Source organism: Pyricularia pennisetigena, chromosome 2, assembly GCF_004337985.1.
Source record: "Pyricularia pennisetigena strain Br36 chromosome 2, whole genome shotgun sequence".
NCBI lineage: Eukaryota > Fungi > Ascomycota > Sordariomycetes > Magnaporthales > Pyriculariaceae > Pyricularia > Pyricularia pennisetigena.
The window spans coordinates 6,804,622-6,821,170 of NC_043741.1; the positions used below are offsets into that span (position 1 = coordinate 6,804,622).

General features: G+C 51.6%; 6 protein-coding genes across 6 annotated transcripts; 1 reads left to right on the plus strand and 5 right to left on the minus strand.

The window, feature by feature from the left end:
• Positions 1-636: 636 nt before the first annotated feature.
• On the minus strand, positions 637-2,242 carry PpBr36_01909 (uncharacterized protein; the record flags this gene model as incomplete). The annotated part of the gene is made up of 3 exons (XM_029889093.1): positions 637-1,061; positions 1,156-1,692; positions 1,861-2,242. The coding sequence occupies 3 exons, from the start codon at positions 2,240-2,242 to the stop codon at positions 637-639; spliced, it is 1,344 nt and encodes a 447-aa protein (XP_029750781.1).
• Positions 2,243-4,711: 2,469 nt separating this feature from the next.
• Positions 4,712-5,808, minus strand: PpBr36_01910 (uncharacterized protein; the record flags this gene model as incomplete). The annotated part of the gene is made up of 2 exons (XM_029889094.1): positions 4,712-5,234; positions 5,345-5,808. 2 exons carry the CDS (start codon positions 5,806-5,808, stop codon positions 4,712-4,714), a joined length of 987 nt encoding a protein of 328 aa, XP_029751003.1.
• A 4,774-nt stretch (positions 5,809-10,582) lies between these two features.
• Positions 10,583-12,368, minus strand: PpBr36_01911 (uncharacterized protein; the record flags this gene model as incomplete). The annotated part of the gene is made up of 2 exons (XM_029889095.1): positions 10,583-11,034; positions 11,141-12,368. Coding segments are annotated over 2 exons (1,680 nt in total), but the record flags the coding sequence as incomplete, so codon positions are not given.
• Positions 12,369-13,518: 1,150 nt separating this feature from the next.
• PpBr36_01912 (uncharacterized protein) lies at positions 13,519-14,863 on the minus strand (the record flags this gene model as incomplete). Its single annotated transcript, XM_029889096.1, has 3 exons — positions 13,519-13,824; positions 13,921-14,207; positions 14,296-14,863. The coding sequence occupies 3 exons, from the start codon at positions 14,861-14,863 to the stop codon at positions 13,519-13,521; spliced, it is 1,161 nt and encodes a 386-aa protein (XP_029751001.1).
• A 313-nt stretch (positions 14,864-15,176) lies between these two features.
• On the plus strand, positions 15,177-16,400 carry PpBr36_01913 (uncharacterized protein; the record flags this gene model as incomplete). Its single annotated transcript, XM_029889097.1, has 3 exons — positions 15,177-15,753; positions 15,880-16,018; positions 16,133-16,400. Coding segments are annotated over 3 exons (984 nt in total), but the record flags the coding sequence as incomplete, so codon positions are not given.
• On the minus strand, positions 15,213-15,749 carry PpBr36_01914 (uncharacterized protein; the record flags this gene model as incomplete). Its single annotated transcript, XM_029889098.1, has 2 exons — positions 15,213-15,545; positions 15,567-15,749. The coding sequence occupies 2 exons, from the start codon at positions 15,747-15,749 to the stop codon at positions 15,213-15,215; spliced, it is 516 nt and encodes a 171-aa protein (XP_029752407.1).
• Positions 16,401-16,549: the final 149 nt, after the last annotated feature.

Genomic DNA, 16,549 nt, shown 5'->3' on the forward strand with positions numbered 1-16,549 from the left:
AATGGAGCATCGGCGTTCGGTGTATGGGAACTCTTTTCTTAATCGGTGGGAATTTCCTGATGAATTCCAAGCGATTTCCTAATAGATTCATAAATTCATGTACGAATAGCTTATGTTTACCGGAGCCGAAAAGCTGCATGAGGCTGTCACTGCGAAGCTTTGATTTATCGTCTTATGGGTTGCCTGCGATGTATTCTTTTTTTTTTCATTTTTGGACCCAATCGCCATCAATATCGTGATCAAATGCGAGGTGAACTCAAATCCAAAATGAAGCTATATACATTTGTACTGTTTTCAAAACAAAAAGACCATGTTCGGCTGTTTCGTGGAATCCCAACGAAAAAGAAAAAAAAGATGCATTGTTCCTCCCGCGGGCATGTCGCAAATATGCTAAAGCCAATATTTCACCCTGTGGTTTGTGGGCCTATGTGTGATAAAACGATCAAAAAAAAAACAAATAATTAACACGAGAACAGAAAAGCCTTGCCGTATGGGGTATAGTGAATCGGGGTGTCGACCTTTGAGGGTTTATTCAGATTTTGCTTTTGTGAAATCCCCCCTCGTCAAAGATGATAGATTGCTTGGCAGGTGAAATGCAGCTGAGATTAGGGCCCGGAAAGAAATAAAACTCTAATTTCACAGCTTCTCCTTGAGGCTCGACTTCATCCTCCTCTCGACGGCGTCGAGGTACTCGTTGGTGGTGACATAGTCGCCGCGGGCGGTCTTGCCGCAGGCGAGGGCGAGGTCCTTGGTCATAATACCGTCGATGTCGACCGTGTCGATGCAGGCGCGCTCGAGCGTCTCGGCAAAGGCGACGACGTCGGGGGTCTCATCGAGCTTGCCCCTCTGGATCAAGCCGCGGGTCCAGGCGAAGATGGATGCGATGGGGTTGGTCGAGGTTTCGCGGCCCTTTTGGTGCTCGCGGTAGTGGCGCGTCACGGTGCCGTGCGCGGCCTCGGACTCGAACGTCTTGCCGTCCGGCGTGATGAGGACAGACGTCATCAGGCCGAGGGAGCCGAAGCCCTGGGCGACAATGTCGGACTGAACGTCACCGTCGTAATCTGTTTATTGGCGACTTTGTGAGTAATCTCAATTCTCCCAAGACCCACTCACTCATGAACAGATAAGAAACAGAAAAGGGTAAAGTCCACTCACTCTTGAGGGCCATGATGTAACCGCCAGTGCTCTTGATCATCTGTGCGACCATGTCGTCGATGAGGCGGTGCTCGTACCAGATGCCCTTGGCCTCAAACTCGGCCTTGTACGTCGACTGGTACAGCTGCTCAAAGATATCCTTGAAGCGGCCGTCGTACTTCTTTAGGATGGTGTTCTTGGTGCTCATGTACAGAGGGAGACCCTTGGCGAGCGCAAGCTTGAAGCTCGAGTGGGCAAAGCCCGTGATGCTCTCGTCGGTGTTGTACTGAGTCTGCGCGACACCGCCACCGTTCTTGAAATCAAAGACCTGGATCTCCTGCGGCTCGCCGCCCTTGGGGGTGAAGGTCATGGTTAGCTTGCCCTCGCCAGGCACGACCATGTCCTTGGCGCGGTACTGGTCGCCAAAGGCGTGGCGGCCGATGATGATGGGCTTCTGCCAGCTCGGCACCAGGCGCGGGATGCGCGGGATCACGATCGGCTCCCGGAACACGGTGCCACCCAGAGCATTGCGGATGGTGCCGTTGGGGGAGAGCCACACTATATGGTGTATCTGGTCAGCAACTTTGAGTTACAGAACCTCTCGGAACTCCCACCCGCCACGGATTGGTGCTGATAGCCGAACCAGATCCCATGGGAAGCCTGGATATGGTACGACGTCATTGGGTTCACTGAGCTTGGCAAATGAGAAAAAAAAAAAATACTCACTCTGCTTGAGGTTGAACTCCTTGACACGAGCCTCATCAGGCGTGATGGTGGCGCACTTGACACCAACCGAGTACTTCTTGATGGCCTCGGCGGCGTCCAGAGTGACCTTGTCCTCGGTCTTGTCGCGGTACTCGAGCCCGAGGTCGTAGTACTTGAGGTCAATGTCGAGGTAAGGGTGGATGAACTTATCCTTGATGTTCTGCCAGATGATGCGAGTCATTTCGTCGCCGTCCAGCTCGACGACTGGGTTCTTGACCTTGATCTTGGCCTGGGACGCCATTGTGCGCATGAACTGGGCAGCGTAAGACTGCTGCGGACGGAGTAGCGACTGACGAGTGAGGAGGGCCGATTGACCAAAGACGCGGGAGGCGGCCGGACGCATGTTGGGCCGGAGACTGAATGGGGGAGAAAAGACGGGGAACAAGGTAGTAAAAAGATTATCAACCCGCGCTGCGGCAGTCGTTAGAAGGGGGGGAAACGAGCTGTGCCGAGGCAAACAAAGTCAATACTCGGGAGTCGTGCTATCGAGGTTTCCCTAGACTGGCCAAGATGCAAGAACGGAGTCAGAGCCCGAGTTGGAGTTGTTCAAATTCTCGGGATACGATTATTTCTCACAAGCTTGCTGCGATTTCGGCGCCGACGTGGATCCAAAGAGGGTCGGGTGGGGGTTCCAATCGCGTCGAGACCCCTGCAAGATGACGCTAGGACGATTAGGGGAGTGGCCAGGGAAAGCTTCTATAGAAAAGGCTGAAAATTTGGTTGTCTATGATGATAAAGTCGCGATCCTTTCTTCTCTTGTGTATGTAGTCCAGAGACAAAAGGAGAGTAAAGAAGAATGAAAAGTTTTGCCAGGCCAACTTACGTACGAGATAATTAATCTTGTACACCAGACGAGCACCTTCTCTACCGGCAAAACATCAAACCCGAAAAAAATGAGGGGAAGCCAAAGAACAAGCAGGGCAATGGCAGCTCTCGGCTGAGGGGAAATAAATGGTCTGTCTGTCTGTCTGTCACGCATTTTCCAAATATGAGCAGATGTGACCATTTCCCCCCATGCAATCGCGGGCACCACACTACAGAGTACCGCCTCCCCCGCCCCTCGTCCATTCGTCCATCCAATGATTGATTTGCCATGACGGGGATGGCTTGGGAAGGTAGTGTCTGGTTTTCGGGCGAGCCCTGACGCCATGCAGCGCCAGGCGATCCTGCGACGCCATCGAACGGGGTACACTTACGGTAACCATGCTTGTAGCTATTTCGCAAGGATGCATTGGCGGTTTGTTCAGCAAGCTCATTGGTGTTTTGGACTAGCCGCCGCGAGTCGTTCGTTCGTTCGTTCTGGTGAATGTGATTCAGACCAGAAACAGAGCTAGAGCTGTAGTTCTAGAGCTAGACTACACTAGACCCAGATCAAAGATCTTTGGAACACAGGTTGGACCTCGCATCGAAGCAATCAAGGGGGACTATATGCATGACTGCATGGCACTATGTTCCTCGAAACAATGGCAGATTTCGAACACACGACACACTGTAGAATCTAGACTAGATTGGGCATAATCCCGTGCCTAGCCGAGCCGGCCCTACGGAGTAAATTAAGCTCCAAAGGCAAGCTCCTATATTAAAGTAGTATGGCACAAGCCCAAGCTGCCAAGCTAATCTTCTGCTTTCCCCACACTTGTTCCTTATTAGTGTAGCTCCCCACATTGAATTGCGGGGATTGTTCCATGCAACCACAGTCAATTATGCACTCACTTCAGGTCGTCTGGTGTCCAAGGTAGCAATTGGCATGCAACCAATACCATCATCCTTTCTTCGATCAAGATTCCCGAGGAACACAAACAGCAACTGGATCGCATAGTTGAGGTGAGATAATAATTCTCTGTATTTCGCTGCCTTTTCCATCCTTGTCTACCTACTCTGTAGGTGTACATTAACCCCCCTCCTCATAACCGAGGCGAGGGCCGAAACGTTTAGAGTCCGCGAGAGCGCCAACAAAGCGGAAAACACGGAGCTCAATGCTGGGTGCATCCATAGTGCATCATGGACGACACCCGGGGTATCGTCAAGCCATATCAACCCAAAAAAAAATAAACATCGTAATCCCAAAGGACCCCATGAGACGCCGTCCAAGCTCCATGTCCCTCATCCCATCCGATGGCCGCTAACGAACCAGAACCCAAACCTGAACCGGCCTTTCCTTTTCCCTTTTTCCCAGCCCGAAAAGACCCATTATCCTTGAAACGTAAACGTTGTTGTCCGATTGTTGCTCGCGGACCGTGTTTTCCTTTACTCCGGTTCCTTGCTCGAAACCTTTTTTTGCCCGTGGAATTGATGCATGATAAAGAAACAAAGAGAGAGAGAAAATAGGTGAAAAGACGAGATATGAGAAAACACACAATGTAGAATGCGGCTTTGATGAAAAGAGTGACTGTATAAACAAAGGAGAGGAAAGAAAATAATCAAAAAGAGCCCAGCCGCCAAGACGAATTCCGTTGGCTTGTCTTTGGAAGTACTGGACTTTTTTCGAATCATTATTCTCTTGTGGAGAATCAGATTTTTTTATTTTTCTTTTTTTTTTTCTCCGTGATGTTTTGTCAGTGAGAAATTTGAGATGATAATTCGCAGTGTTCCGAGAGATGGTTTCGCCACAGGAGACAGCCGATTGCTTCGCAATACCGCACACCATCTTCCTCTGGCTGTTGCTCTTGCGATTTGAGTCGTTGGTATCTCTTAACCACTGACGTCGTGTCGGGCCGGCAACAGCTCTCGGGGTTCGGTGGCGGTTTCTGGTCGAGGCGGCAAGGCAGCAAGGCAAAGACTGAGTTATCCCCAGCCAAACCTTTCCCAACCTTTACAGTTGAAGCCTGATAGCAACCCTCTCGGGCTCGCACTTGGTTCCACAACGGCTGCACCTCCAAGGAGATGATACGTCGACTGTGCTGTTCCTCGTCAGACATTTGTTACAGTACCAGTAGGTCTTGTCGATGAGGCATTCTTCAAGCCAGTCGGCCTTCAGGTTCTCGCCGCGCTTGTAGAGATCCTGCTTGTGAAAATTTCGCAGGTGCTCACGGCAGTGATCCTTGCGCGGAATGGCGTCACGCCCTGCCCGTTGACAGATTCGGAATCCGCAGTGGAATATCTCGGGCTTGTCGCTGCTGTCGTCCGCTATGACGTGCTTTTTGCTCTTTAGGACGTGCCGCGTCAGGTTGGCGGAGCGATCGAACACGCTGTCGCAGCCTTCGTACGGGCACCGGTACAACCGCTTGGGGGAGGATGGTCCCTCTTCCGGGGTGGTCGGCTGCACCGTCTGGACCGGTGGCTCATTGGCAGCTTCACTGGGCCAAAGCTCGTCCATGGTAGAAGTTGATTTCGCCCTGCAAGGGACTCAGTTAGCAAAATGAAGAGTGCTCGTAGTCTTAGAGTAGTCGTCATAGAAATGATTTGGCGCTTGCGAGAGCAACCGACGGAAAGATGCTTCACTCACTGAAGGTCGTGCACGTCATGGTACTGTTGTTGCTGCGGCCAGTGAGCTTGGAAGTCAGGAGCAATATAGTTCCAAGAGGCCGCTACCTGCTGATCGTACACGTCGCCCCCATCGTCCAGCGTGCCCGGGTACGCGACCACTCCGGCATCGACGCTCACGTTGCCGGTCCATTCTGTCCCGCCATGCCCCTGGAAATCCATGTACTGCATTGCATAGCCGCTTTGATAAGCGAACTGGCCTTGGTCGAGGCCCATGACAACAGGGATATGCTGTGCCTGCTGACTGAGCTCCCCCTGAAGCAGATCCTGGTTCGAAAGTACGGTATCAGGTGTGGCACACCCCCAGACGGACTGCATTGAGACGGCGCTGCCAAAAGACTCCAGTGAAGGGTCTCGGGTCATGTCTTGGCTCTCATACTGCTGGGCTATGTATTCATCTTGGTGCGTAATGGTATTCTCGTACATTGTGCTGAAATTCAGGGTGGAAGGGAAGGCGCGAGGATGAGTAGCAGAAGCGGACAAAGTAAAAAGGCTACAGAAAGAATGAAGGAAGGTATGCGAACAATAGGTCAAAACCATATGCAACTAGCCAGCAAATTGTTTTTGTGTTTTTCTTTTGTGCGTTCTGAGTGAAGCAATACAAAGGGTTGGGCTGATATGGAGAAAAGAAAAAAATATATATGAGTGAGGCAGGAGCTGATTAAATAAAGAGGTAGTTTGCCTCCGGTTGCTGGGTAGTTCATATGCAACAATAGATAAACTCCCGCCTTGCATCAAAACAAATGAGGCTGTCGGGTTCCTTCCGTGTAAAAATCCCGGCCTTGGTTAAATCTCAAAAAGAGATACTTGGAGCTCGAATCTTGTGATGACTACCCAAGATGGGTAATCCATTTGCATTGGAAAAAGCTCAAAGGCGAGTTCGTCACTGCATATCTGTATCCCGATGCATGCGCAAACACAACAACGATACCTGTCCCACAACTTGCGTATCAGTTTTGTAAAACCCAATCAACCACCTCAAGAATTTGAAATCGTGTCCAAGTCTGAGTGGGTTAACTCAGACTGCCCCGGCACTGACCTTATCAAACCAGGGGAAGTTGTGCGTCCCCAATCTGCAGCCGGCTGATCCTTTAGTCACAAAGAGTGAAATGTTGGCGATATATCTGGTCCAGTCTCTAATGACGCGGAATATTTTTGTTTGGCACAGCCCCAAGAATCGACGCAGACTTAAGCATAAGAACACGCCGGGGAGATTGCTCCCAAGGCATGTAGGTAAGGCCAAAAGAGCAACATAGGTACGTAGGTGCCAAAGGTATGTACTCGAAGAAGATACGGATGGCGGTAACTGGGCACGCGTTAGCTGCTCCGGTATATCTACATTCAGGGAGGTACCCACCCACCTTGACTTGGTTCATGTAGGTAGGTGTAGGTAGGTACCTTTTGCTTTCAATACCTGTAGGCCATGGTGGTCCGGTTGCCTTAATTCCGAATCCACTTCAAGTTCGCAGTGGTCGCCTACATTCTTTCCTCTCGGCAACAAAGTCTGTGGTTGCCTTTTTATCTGACTGCATGCTGTTAACTTGTTAAATCTTTCCAACTCGACCAGTCTTGCATGTTCCTGAATGTCTCAGTACCGATCAAAAGCTACAAGTCATCTTTGACTCTCGATCCCTGTTAATCACAGCAAACGCAACCGTTGGTAAAGATGGCAGCCCCCTGCATTAGAGATCGACATAATTGTCTAGGCACGTAGGGGCACTTCTCGATTCGGTTCGGTGTGTGAGCCGACCTGAAATTGTGGGCATCGTTAGCCGCGCGCCCACGCACATACCTATTGATTAACGACGTGAATGAAGAGTAGGAAGTGATGGTGTCACGCATACAAGTAGAAAAATACCTCAGATTCCTCGGCTATGCAGGTGCTGTAGAGAAGTAACCCCCGTATGCCAGGTTTTTCCGGGTGCGGGGACAGAGAGCCCATGAAATCAGCGCTTGCGCTTCTCGTTACCCTGCGAGTTTGTGCACCAGCCTCTGCGGCAACTGCTTGAACTGAGGAGTTCCGATGTTTTTCGATTTACCAACCATTCGATCGATGCTTTTCAAACATGGGGCGTTGGGAGCTAACAAACGTTCTGATATTTCGTACAACTTCCTTTCTTCCTGGCCCATGGTGTAATATATTGGCGTGGATTATATGCATACCTACCTGTGCCACCGCACTTTTGTGAGAGAAAGTCCAATAGACGACTTTGTTTTGAGTCGTACTAGGTTGTGTAATAGGTGAGCTGCAGTCTTTACCTTGGTAGTGTCTGGGTATCACAAGGTCGCTTAATGACAACTCACCTTCCTTTTTGTATCTCGAAGTCGTTTTTGTAACTTTCAAGCGACCTGAACTTCAGTCAAATTCGCTCCCTTGTCAAGCATGTAAGCAATAAAACCATGTCTCTCCCTGATTTTGATGATGCCGACCGCTCTTTCGCCCGTCTTAGGTATGGAAAACTTCCAGACAACTTGTTTTTCAAACATCCAGGATCTCTCTTTGGTCCGCTAAAGGATGGAATATCTTTAATGATCAAGGCAGTAGAGAGCCACAAGTAGCACTCAGAGACAGCTTAGCTATGCCTCCTGCCCAGTTTTCTGGAATGATTTCCCCAGGGCAGGCGCTGTATCGGTCCATGCTCTTCCCAAAACTGCAAACTGCACAATTCGCCAGAAATGACAAGAGCTACCTCGGCTCGGTGACATCCATGTAATCAATTCCACTCCATCATCGAAGAAATTTGACTAGGATCACGACCACCACTTCGCCACTTGTTCAGAAGAGCTCATATGCGAGCCGCAAATAATATGTCGTGCTGCTTCATCCCCTGCGAAATGGGCGTTTCTTGACGCGTCAATGAGTTTTGCTGGCAACAGAACCGACAATCATCGATTTTTGCTCAAGTACCCCCGCGTACCATGACGAGGCTGCTTTTCTTCCCCCGGTCAAGCCCAACCTGGACTCAGTGGAGGGAGATTTGATCTTGGTTGTCTCATCTTCCAGTGGAAAATTGGTTCCGGTCCTTCGTCCGACCACCCAGAAGACACGTCAAGAAAGCCATGCACTTAAACGCTCCACCATTTTGCCAAAGTCTCCCAAGATGTCAGATTTGGGCGTCATTACCCTTTCCGACTCACCTCATTTTTCTCTTGTCTCGAGTTCTCTTTTTTCATTTCTTTCCCTCCTCGCTGCTTCCGTGAGTCATTCTTCTCCCACCTCCTGGAGCTTGAATCCCAACACTCAACAAGAATCAAGAGGTGTGGACGGGTGGAGCTCGCATCTTTTTCTGTTCCGTGGGCAGCCTGACCTCATAATCTTCAGCCCAAAACTTGGGAAAGCCGTTTAGTGCCGCAAGATGGAAGCATGACAATGCCGCCAAGGGGGTTGCTTGCCCACGCTGCCCCAAGAGCCGCCGGGCCACCCTTAAGCAAGGAGAAGCACAGTGACGGCAGAACATCCTCTGTTGTCGGTACTTTGTGGTTGGCCTCACTGTAACTAGCTTTTGCCGATCATTTTTCTTTCGCCCCCCCTTTTTCTTCCTTTGATCCAACCGTCGTATCGAGAACATCGCCGCCTGCTTGCATTGGCTTGCGGTGAAGGCCTGCGAATTGTTCATGTTGCATTGTTGCACTTTTCAGCCGCTGTGCCAGCTGTACTGGCTGGTCTGATATTGCAGCCGTATTTTTTTCGTTTATCTGCCCTTTTTGGTGGTGCGACCCAGGACTTATGAACGCCCCTGTATCCAGCAGACGGCAACCTTCCCCCGCAGGGCTCTTGTTTGTTATGGGCATGTACTAAATTGCCCTACACTTGGCGCTCTTTGGGTATCTTGTTTTGATCTTTAAAGCCAAGTTGGCTGTTTAACTCAAGCTTCGACTGGAGGCTGGGAACAATCCAATTTCAGAACGAGATACCGGCGGGTGACCTGGTGATGTATTTTTATCGCCAGGACCTTGAAGTATTGATTATCGAGTATATCCTGGGTGTTTACCCAACATAACCACATTAGAAACCGTTGTATCGGTACTTTACCATGAATCTGACACCACCTGCAAAAAGGACCGCGCACCGGTGGACGAGCCAATCTGACAAAAAGTTTAAGCCATCGATTTGATGCTGATTTGGGCTTTCATGCGGTCGTAGATTCTTTGTTTTATCTTCAAAGAGAAAAGAACTGTGTGTTGCACCAAAGATATGAGGCCAAGGAATTACTAATCTCGGGCGTCCCCGAGAACAAAGAACATACCATTTGAGGCAATCAGTGCCTTTTTGAATTTATACAAAAGACAGAGAGGGAGGGTATACAACATTTAGTTATTGCTCTTGACCTCCACTCGTCAGGACTTTATTCGGTTTCAGATTAGTTTATTTTCCTCTGCTAATTCGGTTTTCTGTCCTGCCCTTGACTGTTGGGCTGTCATGCATATATGCCCGTCCTGGCTGCACTATTATCGTGAAACCGAAACTCAACTTCTCAGCGGACGCTTGCAAACCGCCGTCATTACTGTGGAAACGATGATGCAATATCCCGACGACCACGTGTGCGTTCCTGATATGCGACCTTGGGTGAAAGTGGGTTGAACCCAAACCAATATTCACATCGTTTTATGTGGCGTCTGCGGGCGTTGAGAGGGTCGGGAGTATAAGTAATATGTTACTCTCAATAACCATATTACATGACCCGAGCCCTGACTTCCCCCTGGTACGCAAGCTTCATTTGTCGAGATGGTTCTGGTGGCACCTAGGCGCACAGACCTAAGAGGCATCCCCTAGCTAGGCATTGGCCCAGAGACTGCCTGCCTCTGAGCGAGTGTAACCCATACAAATCACGGGATACACAAGTTTCGATGGCACTAGCGTGTCCATCCCTTGCCAAAACTGTTGGTGAGTTTGTTACGTATATCGCACAAGTATTTTACTAGATATCAACTTTATGTTTACATGGCGGCACAATGGTTACATACCAAGACTTGAGGGAGAACAAAGAAGAAATTTCACAAAGGCCACGGCGGCCGTATAGGTAGATCGTGAAACGATTACCGGTAAGTGTTAGGAAAAGAGAAAGAGAGAGAGAGAGAGAGAGAGAGAGAGAGAGAGAGAGAGAGATGAGCAATGCCCGACACCGTTTTTCTCTTCATAATTTCTTTTTCTTTTTTCTTTTTTTCTTTTCGCGATTTGCCTTCCAAAAAAAGAAAAGCCTCAGCGCATCGCAGCCAGCTGCTTGACGAGCTGGTAAATGTTCGTAATAGCTACTCTGTTCACCCACGCGTAAGCAGCAACCAAGACAATCAACCAACGCACAAACGCACCCTTGGGACCGGCGGCTCCCATGCCGAAGATGAGGGACGACCAGTAGGCTAGGCCCCTGACCTCCCTGCCCTGGCGATCAAAGTTGGGTCTCTTGGACGACAGCATGGCCAGCTTCTTGAGCTCCGACATGTTGTACGGCATGTAACGCACCCGCAGCAGCGACTCCATCCAGCCGGGCGTCTTGGCGATAGTGCGGTGGTGCGAGAAGCAGTCGAACGACGCCTTGCCGCGGTATGCGCCCTGGCCGGACGTCTTGACGCCGCCAAAGGCGACTGAGTTGAGTTGTGCGTGCGCGAACGAGTCGTTGATGGATGCGCCGCCCGACGTCATCTCGTTGATCACTGCAGGCCGGGGGGTTATTTGCCCCGATTGTTAGCAAACCAGTATTAAAGTAACAAGCCAGAACCATCCCGTGGCCACCTCAATGTCTAGGACACGGATTTTTACCTTTGTTCGTCTCGTGGTCCTTGCCGAAAGCGTACAGCGCAAGCGGGGTCTTGTCGACGCTGTTTGCCAGCTTGATGGCGGCGTCGAGGTTATCAAACGGCATGAGGGCAAAGATGGGCCCGAAGGATTCCTGCACGACCATGGAGTCGTCTGCAGACTCGACGAGCACCGCCGTCGGCTCCATGAAGAGCGTGTCCTGGTCCATCTGTCCACCCATGACAATCTTTCCCCTGCTCTCGTCCAGCATCTTCTTCATGCGTAGCCAGTGCCTCTCGTTGATGACGCGGGCCAGCTCGCTGTCCCTTGCGCCGCGCGGAAAGAATTCGTTGTGCACTCGGTTCAGCTCGGCGATGAAGCCGTCAAGGACCGGCCGCTCCACCAGGACGTAGTTTTGCGACAGGCAGACCTGGCCGGCATTGAATGTCTTCGCCCACATGAGCCGCTTGGCCGCGAGGTAGAGGTCGGCGTGGCGCGTGACGAAAGCGGGGTTGATGCCGCCCAGCTCCAGCGTGACGGGCGTCAGGGTCTCGGCGGCCTTCTTGGCGATGATCTTGCCGATGTTGGTGCTGCCAGTGTAAAAGATCTTGTCCCACTTGGCCCAGTCGAGGAGGGCGTTCACCTCGGGCACGGCGCCATTGACAACGGCGAATGCCGAAGGATCCAGGCGGCGCTCGATCATCTCTTTGACCACGGCCGCCGTGTGGGGCGCCAGTTCCGAAGGCTTCAGTATGGCCGTGCATCCGGCGGCAATGGCTCCCACCAATGGGGAGAGCAGTAGCATGAAAGGGTAGTTGTATGGAGAAATGATAAGGACGGATCCGAGCGGCTCTTTGCGCGTCCTAATCTGGTTGACGCGAAATGCGAACGGCACGTGTGGGCTGCCGAGGTACTCATCCTTAGCAAAGGAGTCCAGATTGCCGAGCATAAACATGCAGTCGTTCTTGACAAACGAAATCTCACTAAGCAGGACCTCGTATGCCGGCTTTCCAAAGTCGCGCTGCATGGCCTCAAGGATCATTGGGGTATAGTCCTCGACGGCCCAGTACAGCTTGCGGAGCTGGACTTTGCGCCATTCCAGATCCTTGGTCTTGTGGGACTCGAACATCTTCAGCACCTTGTCACATGTTGACGGGATGCTGTCCAGAGCTGTAGCTTCGAAGGGCGGTATGCTAGAAAACACGGCTTTTGAGTCCATTTTGACAAGCCGTTTGCTGGTATACGTTAAAGCCTGTTGAAATTCGCGTTGGTATTTGTGACAGGAGTAGCAGGTGTTTGGTGTTATGAACTAGCTTTTTGTTAAGTTGAAGTTCAAAAAAAGAAAGGGGGAAATAGGGGAGAGAAAAAAAGAGGGCCGGCGAAGACGAGATAGACAAAAAAAAAAAAAAAAAAGAATGAGGTGAATGAATGTATAGTGCTTCAGACAAGGCTTTGAGTTAAGCTCCGCGTAATCAGTGCGTACCTGAGACAGTGAAGTACGTACTGTACCAGTGTCAGATGAAACGAAGAGACGGGCGCGGCAGCTGAGGTCCTGATTGAATTGATTGGACTCTTTAACTGCGTTCGTTACCTACGTAATTAATGACTTGAGAATACCGTAGGTCTTGATCAAATTATTTGCTTGAATTCGTCAATCGCACAATCCGACATAGAGCAAGAAAATATGAAGCAAGAGGAAACAGCAAAATGCCGGCCGTTGAAAATTGTTTGAGGAGTTAGATGGTACCTTACCTTTGACTGACTTCACCAGGGAGCTACTCATCTGACTTTGCATGACAGCATCATCAAATGCGAGGGTCCTTTACCCCACATTTGGCAGCTCCTTGGGCCGAGGCACGACAGGGATCAGACTCTTGGGGCTGAATCTCTTCGATGGTTCTAGGGTCGATTCAACGTTGATAAGCTAACCTAATGGACTGAATTAAATTCGAGCAATCAATTGGCACTGGGGCGCTTTTGTTCCCGCCCCTTCCCCCTGACTTGTCTGCGTATTCGCGTACCCGCGTGCCACCGAAAGCCGGGGGCCGCGCGCGCCATAGCATTTGTGTCAAAGCCAATCCAGCGGCAAGCACATGCTCTCACCAAACAGAAGCCGACGTCTGATACCGACTCTGATCAGACGACAGTTGAGACGTGGTGAGAATATCAATCCGCCATCACTCATCCATCATCTCAGTTCACTTGCATCCCGAAAATAAACTCGACTGATTTTAACCCAGTCCAGTACAATTCAGCCATTCTGACTGCTCTAACTATGGCTGACACGTGACCAGTGCAGCCGACTTATATGGGCAGGTAGTGATAGTATAGTACACATGTATACATACAAAAAGCGGGCTTGCCCGCCCTCTGAGCCGACGTAACCACGTCACTAAGAGGCTTCAACGTGCAACAGGTCTCTTACCACCACCTTTGCTTGTCTCCGCCCGTACAAACTGCATCATCTTCTCCTCGGCACTAACCTCCTCTACAGGTGCCTCGAGGCTCTTCCTGATGACCTCGCTGCCGTCAATCAGGGCGCCCTTGGACTTCTTTGCCTGGTCCAACAGGTAAGCCTCATGGCGAAGCTGAATAAGTTGGGCCTTTCTGTCTTCTGTCATGCGCCACTCCTTGGGGAACTTGGGCTTGGCCTTGATAGGGTGGTGTCGGGTATCCAGGGGAATGTCTTCAAAGGTGTCTTTGGGGTCCTGCATTCATTTGTGGTTCGTGGTTAGTCTTGATTTCAGTCCGCTAGTTGATCATTGACGTATGGCCTGAAGACGCAGTACCAAGTGTAAACATACCTTGGCTTCGGCGATAAGTTTCATGGTCAGATCTCCCAGGTAGCGCTTGTTCTGGGCTGCGTGCTCAAAGTTCTCGCAGCTCATTTTGATGGTACCCTTCTCGGGGTTGTACCTCGGGCCCGCAAGCTTCTTCAGCTTGGAGACTTGGACCTCGGTGAGGCCGAAATCCTCAGGACAGAACTCAACGACAACCTTCTTCTCTGCCGGGTGGAACTCGCCCAGGTAGCTGGTATATCGCCATCGTAGCGGTGTGGCCCTGGTGGGCGGTTCAAACGGCTTTGCAAACTCTGTAGTTTCCAGACAAGAAGACAGGATAGACAGGTGATTAGCAACATTGAATGCCAGGCTGTCATTCAGCAAATCCGAAATCCTTACTCGAGAGCAATGGCATGTCGTAGATTGCCAGGCGCGCGTACTCGCGCATCTCCCTGTGCTCCTCCAGTTTGCCGTGGGCACCAGAAAGAATATCGTCCTCATTGAACTCCTCATCTAGCACTTCTTCGCTGATGTAATCGGGGTCGTCTTCACCCTCGTTCCAGAACTCATATTGGCCGATCTTGTACTTTTTCGGGATTCCTTCCGCCGCGCTGGATACGCTGCTGAGCGAGGCCAGCTGGGAGTCGGCCAGGGCATTGGCTTTGTCGCTGATTACCGCCTTTTGGGACTTGGTCCCCGCCTTCTCGAACAGGTCGTCGATCATATGTTGGAGGCGTTTCCCGTCGTACAGCTCCATGCCTGCTATGGTGTCATCGTCCGCCTGTTTGTTCGACTTGCCCGAGGCCCATCGTCGTCCCGTTGCTAGATTTGGCGTCGCTGTTGTGCATCTCAGAATGTCGGCTGAGACATTTTGTACCGTCGTCGACGTCGAGGATCTCACCCGGAGGGATGAAAAAGTTTTGCTGCCTGCGCGCACGCACGACCGCAGAGGATAAGCGGCCGACATGGTAAAATAGGACAGTGCAAGGGCGCTCGAAGCCCTCTGTCAAATTGACTGACTGGCCCTGTTTTATGTTACAGACGATGGTGGTTTTGGTGCTGATTAACAAGGTGAAGGACGAAAAATCACATCACTACCAAGCAGCACTCCGACCACTAGCCAAAATTTCGGACGTCGCGACAGGGGGAGCTTGACGCGTGCACGGACACCACTTGCACCCACTTTACTCCATTCAGCCGTTCCGATCCCGATTCCTCCACCGCACCATAACCGACGCCGACGAGGACACGGTCCAAGTAATTCCATCATATATACAGCAGAGACGACCGAACAAGTAATCAATCGATTGCGGTCATCAGCCAGAGCTCCCGGTCAGCGCAGCAATCTTGCGTTGGCATACAACCTCTGCCGCGCCAAGATTCAGCACCTTGATGGGCTGTCGCGGGACGAGCAAACGCCCCGTGCTCCAGCCTCGATCCACGCCGCCGCTCATCACCAGAAGCGCAAGCGCGTGAATGCAGCAGTCACCAGCACCGCCACAACGACTTCCCTGACCACAATGGCCATCGACTCCTCCCCACCCGCAGCCGAGGCTGCACACCCGCACCTCCCGCGCCATGCGTTCGTGACCATCGGCGCCACGGCCGGCTTCCGCAGTCTGCTGGAGCAAGTACTCCGGCCCGAGTTCCTGCGTTGGATGCGAGCGTACGGTTTCGCGCGCATGACGGTGCAGTGCGGCTCCGACCTTGACTGGTTCCGCTCGAGCCTGGCAGCCGCCGATACCTGCGGCGTCGAGGTCGAGTGCTTCCGGTACACGACCAGCATGCGCGACTACATACTGCCGTGCCGGCCAGTCGAGGGCGTTGCCAACGCCGGGATCGTGATATGCCATGCTGGTGCGTCGTAAAAAATCGTCTGGTTGATGTAGTTGTAAACCCCTGCTGCGGTATTTCTTTTTGTTGTTTGCATACAACCTTGCTGACAAGTGTCCGCAAATCTCCCCCATCGCCACAAATTCTCAGGAGCCGGAACAGTAGTCGATGTCTCGCGCTGCGGGGTCCCATTTGTCGTCGTCCCCAACGAAGGTCTCATGGATAATCACCAGGCCGAGCTCGCCGCGCACCTCGACAAGGAGAGGTGGGCTGTGGCCGCGAAGCCCGAGTGAGCAAAACCCCCCTTTTTCTCACGCCTTTTTTTTTTTTTTTTTTTTTCGAGGCGGGTAGGCTTTCCGATGCTAATCATGGTGATGTGAACTCCCCTCTCGCAACCGCATAGTGCTTTGCCACAAGCTATCAGAAGGGCACATGAGCAAGCGTACGCCGGCGGCCTTGCGCCACAGCCGTCGGAGTCCGGCGCCGTCGGCGAGGACGCCGGTTTCCCGCCTCCGGAGCACGAGCGCATCACCCTGCTGGACTGGATGACGCTCTCGTGCTACGACGAGCAGATATCCTCAACTGCGCTGGGTCGGTCCTCGGCATCGGACATGTCGTCTGAGAACAAGAACCGTTTGGCGACACATCCTCATGCGAGGCACGTGTCTTGAAATTTGTCCTGCGTGCTCGAGGACTTCCAAACCAGCGAATTCTCGTTGAGATGCGCCCACTAACAGTGCCCTTTTACGTTACATGCCAGGTATGTGACTAGACTGTTAATTGTGTACTTAGCTTGCGATGCATTGTTCGGCGTTGGTTG